Here is a 5,508-nt window from a genome sequence, read left to right on the forward strand (position 1 = left end):
TTTCTTTCACTTAAAATAAGGTAAGAATCAGCCTGTGACTCAGAGAGTTATAGTATATTTGGATTATCAAAATATATACACAAAAATTTTTCTATTAATGTTTCATTACAAGACTAGCTTGTTTTTATTTTTCGTGATTCCCTAAAACCAAACATTGTGAGGTCTCAATAGTTCTCAGATCTCACTGCTAAGCACAATTATTTTCACAAATTTAGCAGTTCTTGAGCTGACCATTATGTCTCTACCTGAATTGCAGTTGTCAATATATTACTTTTTCAGTTAATGGTCCTTTTCTTCAAACAGCAGTACTGTATGTATTTAGGTACCAGTGTCACTTCCTCAGTCATTCCCCTCCCCATGTCAGAGTATATATTTACATGCGTGCCCAATAAAGGTAAGTGCATCTTGTGTTCATTCATTAAACATTTATTGAGGGTCTATTGTATGCCTAACAATACTTAGTACTGGGGATATAAAATGGAATAAACGAAAATCAAATTACTTATGGTTTGCTTTATGAAAGCCAGTATCAGATACATTTTATATTTTGCATATTCTCTGTTAACATTTATTAATGTTAATGCCTTTGCTTGACTGAATATTGTGAATGACAGCTTTTGTCTGGCCTAAGACTACAATTCGTAATAAAAACTTGGATTGAAAATTGCTATATTTAGGAGTTTACCAGTATTGGACAAGTAAGTACATTTTGCTTTGTCATAAAATTAGCCAGGTATGAGGGCTCATGCCTGTAATCCTAGCACTCTGGGAGGCCAAGGCAGGAGGGTTGCCTGAGGCCAGGATTTTTGAGACCAGCCTGAGCACAAGCGAGACCCAGTCTCTACAAAAAATTGAAAAATTAGCCAAGTGTGGTGATGTGTGCCTGTAGTCCCAGCTGCTCAGGAGGCTGAGGTGGGAGGATCGCTTGAGCCCAGCAGCTTGAGGTTGCTGTGAGCTATGATGACGACACTGCACTCTAGGCCTAGCAGTAGAGCGAGACCCTGTCTCAAAAAAATAAAATTAAATTAAAAAATAAAATTAAATGGTTAAAGGGAAAAAGAGAAGAAAGAGAATACTAAAGTGAGTCAAATTCACTTTCTTAGTTCTTGGAGAATTGTATTTTTCAAAAAACATCACTGTGTCACATATTTTGAATATGTTCTTAAATGGGAAGATGATAAATGCTGCCTCACTGTCTTCCAGTGTTTTGCCCTCCTAAAGCTTACATGCTAATGTATTTTAATCAGAGGTTAGCTATGGGGAGCTACGAGTGTTTGTTTTGCTGATTTATATATATATATATACAGCCTCCTTCCAAAAAGTGTAAAGTAACATATATTTTACTTTGATATATTCAAATCTTTCATTAGGAATTTTCACCTGTTCATGAACTTCAGAGTACTTCTCACCTAAACCTGTTTGTATTAATTTTGCTGAGGCGTGGGCTGAATCCTATGCATTGTGAGTTAGATACGTAGAAGAAAGGAATTTGGCTAGAAAATGGACTATTTCTTGAGAAATGAATCCTTAAAAGAATGTTAACCTCTAGAGGCAACGATAGAAGTGAAGAGGTTTGAGAATATGATAACTCACTTGGTTTTATAAATTACTTTAGACCTGTTTTTACAAAATTGTGAAGGATTTGAAGGGAACACTTAAAGTTCCAGTGATGTTCTGCCACATTTTATTGGGAAAAGGCTTGAAGTTCATCTACAAAAAATATTAAATGTCTGCTGCTATTACAAAAAAATCCTCCCAGATGTTAAAGAGTATCATCCCCAGTCTCTTCCCCAACTCTCCCCAAACACAGTTTTATATTGAGAAAGTAGAGAGTTCATTATCTTTAAAAAGCTATTTTAAATTAAGTATAAATGGTTAGCCATTAGTTTTTTGTTGAAGATTTTCTCATTTTAAATTTATCTTGTCTGACTCCTGCTGCTAGACTGCAGGGTCCCCAAGGGCAGCCTCTGTTTTCCTTGGCCCTATGGTACCTGGTGTAGTCCTTGACATAAGTCAATGAACGTGTGGTTTATGGGGTTAAGTGATAAGAGAAATCAAAGGACTGATATTTCTTCTTTTTATGGTAGTTGGTTACTTGTAAAACATGCAACAGAACAGTTAAACATCATGGTAAAAGTAGAAGCTTTCTGTCAGCATTGAAGGGCAAGCCTACCACTCCTACGAGTAAACTCAGCGTGAAGACACCAGAGGGAAAGACACTGAATTCTGCAAACCTAAGTCATGACGTGTCTGGTTCCAAAGGCAAGAGCCCAGGATTGATTTTCAGGTATCTTAATCCATTAACTTTATTTGAATTGCCAGTGTTAATTCAAGTGTTTCTTCTAATTTCCTTTGTTTAATACACACTCCCTAAATATGCCATACAGTCAGGACTTGGCCATTTTGCCTCCATACCCTTTTCTAATGTCATATAATTCTGTGTCTTCCATGCTTATCTCAATGCATATGACTTCACGGCATATTCCTCTACTTCCAGCCTCTCCCTGGCCTATTCCCAGCTGCCTGCTAAATATTAATATATCCACTTCAACCCCCTACATGTCCAAATCTTAGTTCTTCAAGTCCTCACAGCTAACCGCTTAGGCCTGCCATCCTTCTACGTTCCCTGTTCTATGAAGGAGCATGCCCTTCTGGACATTGACCTAGAATGGCAGGTCTATTCAAAAATCCCTCCTCCCAGAAGAACGGGATCCATTTGTACTCACCTTCAAATTGGTACTAACTGATCAACACTAGGTTGATCACATGGCAGAAATACTCTCTAGGGATTAGGGGGATTGGGGGGCAAATCTACAACTAAAGGACACGGGGAGCACTAAAGGGAGGGAAGGGCATGCCTTTAACCTGCATTTGGGTGAGGCAAAGACATAAAGTGTAACTATAATGTTTGTACCCTCACAAAACCCTGGAATCATAAATTTAAAAAAAAAAAAATCCCTCCTCCCTTTGGTCCTTGTCTCCAGTTTCTATCTGTTTTTCCAGGCTGTTTGCATCTGTTCTCCCTTTTCTCCCTAGTGCTGCTATCCTGGTTCAGGGCCTTATTCGTCTTTTGTCAGTACTACAGTTATTTCCTACTGGGTCTCCCTACTTCTAGTTTCAAACCCTTGTCTGATCATCTTTCTATCTAGAGCACAGCTCTGATTAGAAGCATTTAACACCTCACTCTGCAACATATGGCTCAAATACTCCAGTATGGCTTTCCAGCCCTCACTATCTGGCACCAATCTGCCTGCCTGTCTTATTTTGCCTTAATACATCCTATGTGCCAGCAAAACTGAGCCATTCACAGTATACTTCCTGCTCTAAGCCTTTGCTCCTGCTCTTTCCTGTATCAAAAATTCCTGAGAAAATCGGAATAGGGATTTGTGAAATGATACTAAGTCAACTATATTACTGGATACATTTTATTTTAGTAATTGTCAGTACTGTATTTACTATGACAGTAAAATTTAAATTTGATTCCATAGAAACTATGAAAGGAATTTTGGAACATTTTGTTACAAAAGAAAAACTGAGTCTGGTAGCCTCTTGAACATAAATTAACAAAATTCAGCAAGAACTAGATTATCTTTGCTTATTGAATTTAATTTTTTATTTTTGGCTTCAAGTTTTTAAAATTGGGTAAGAATTAAAATTTCAAGTCTAGTTATCTCTATATTCATGATTTAATTATTTTGATATTTGGTATGATAAGAATTCATCATAGAAGTTTTCATTTTATTGGATAAGTGTATCTAAAAGAAAATTTGGCTTTTTAAAATAATTTCGTTGCATTGAGAACAGACTACTTCTTAGATATATGCAGGAATGGGAAAGTTATTTCACATTTATCATATAGCTGAGGAGTCAAAAGAGATCAGTCTGACAAACCCCAAATAAGGGTGCATGGGGATGGAACACAATTGGAGGGAATGAAATACACACATATCAGATGGGGACCATTTATTCAGTGGATATTTTTAGAGCACCTGCTATGTGCCTGGCACTGTCAAAAAACACTGCAATATACAATTAGTAGTGAAAGGTGTCTGCCCTATGGAGCTTACATTCTAGTGGGGAAGACGCAATGGAAGGGTGCCTATGTGTAGGTTGAGATCCTTCACTTTTGAGTGGTCTTCAGCTGTGAAAAAGGATTATGCAGCCTTTGCCTGTATATGGCTATAATACAAAAGAGCAGAAAATGATTCTAGTAGTAATTGTCAACTCTGTTTAAATTGTCATTTGTCGGTATAAATAAATGTGGTTTTGTTTCTTTTCAGAACACCTACATCTGAACACTCAGCATCTACTGGCTCCTCAAATACTATGAGCAAAACAAAGAAACACTTCTCTCGACTAAAAATGTTGCTGAGTCAAAATGAATCCCAAAAGAATCCAAAGGTGGACTTCAGAAATTTCTTATCTTCTCTGAAGGGTGGACTTTGAAAATAAGAAATGCCTAATGCAATTTCTGAAACTAAAGTTAGTAAAACAACTTTTTAAACATTTATTCTTTGAACATATAGAGGTCTAAGAGCAAACTTTTCTTGGCATCCTTCAGTGTTTATGAAGGATGAAAATACTTCATTAGAATGAATAAGTGTGAAACCTGCCTGCCTCACAGGATGGTTGTGAGGATCAAAAAGTATATGAAAGGTCCTCGTAAATAGTAAAGCTATCTATGTACATTGAGTTGGTGGTATTTTCTCTTGCCTTAGCAGTTTTCATTATTTATGTCATTTTCTTTCAAAAAGAAATTGAGACCTTTATGAGAGAGTCTATTCACTCATGAAGGTTTCTTCCACGTGTGTCCTTATTTTCTCACAATCATCTGTGTAACTATATTAGTAAAATCTGAACATGATTCCTATTTTGTATGCAACAGTAAATATCTGGGTATAGATTATATATATATATATATAATATATATATATATTATATCCTGAGTATAGATTACTTAATATACTGAAATGTTCATTTTTACAACTTTCTATTGTTCCTATATTAATATTTTACCTTAAAGTGGCATTTTAATTTGCTCGGACGACTTATTTCTAGCTCTAAAAATTGTATCAAAACATAACGTACTAAATATATAATGGTTTCGTGTTCTTAAATCTTTTCTGGAACATAGATACAATTTCTTTAAATAAGCTAGAACTGTGACCTGTATTTTAAAAAGCTCTTTAGCAAAGGGAACCCCTGCACTGTTGGTGGTATTAATTAGTACAACCACCTTGGAAAACAGTATGGAAGCTCCTCAAAAAACTGAAAATAGAATTACCATATGATCCCACAATCCCACTAGTGGGTATATATCCAAATAAACTGAAATCAATATGTTGAAGAGACGTCTGCACTCCCATGTTCATTGTAGCATTATTCACAATAGCAAAGATATGAAAATAACAAAATGCCCATCAAAAGATAAATGGATTAATAAAATGTGTGTGTATATATATATATATGTGTGTGTATATATATATATATATACACACACACACACAA

General features: G+C 35.7%; 1 protein-coding gene across 1 annotated transcript in view; it reads left to right on the plus strand.

The window, feature by feature from the left end:
- The window catches only part of LOC105820152 (chromosome unknown open reading frame, human C18orf21), a 63,035-nt gene extending 58,540 nt beyond the window's left edge, over positions 1-4,495 (plus strand). The window contains exons 4-5 of the mRNA XM_012656580.1: positions 2,088-2,287; positions 4,281-4,495. Of these exons, the coding sequence (XP_012512034.1) occupies positions 2,088-2,287; positions 4,281-4,446 (366 nt within the window). The 3' untranslated portion in view covers positions 4,447-4,495. The remainder of the gene's footprint in view (positions 1-2,087; positions 2,288-4,280) is intronic.
- The last annotated feature ends 1,013 nt before the right edge of the window (positions 4,496-5,508 follow it).

Source organism: Propithecus coquereli, unplaced genomic scaffold (genome assembly GCF_000956105.1).
Source record: "Propithecus coquereli isolate 6110/MARCELLA unplaced genomic scaffold, Pcoq_1.0 Scaffold51, whole genome shotgun sequence".
Classification (NCBI taxonomy): Eukaryota; Metazoa; Chordata; class Mammalia; order Primates; family Indriidae; genus Propithecus; species Propithecus coquereli.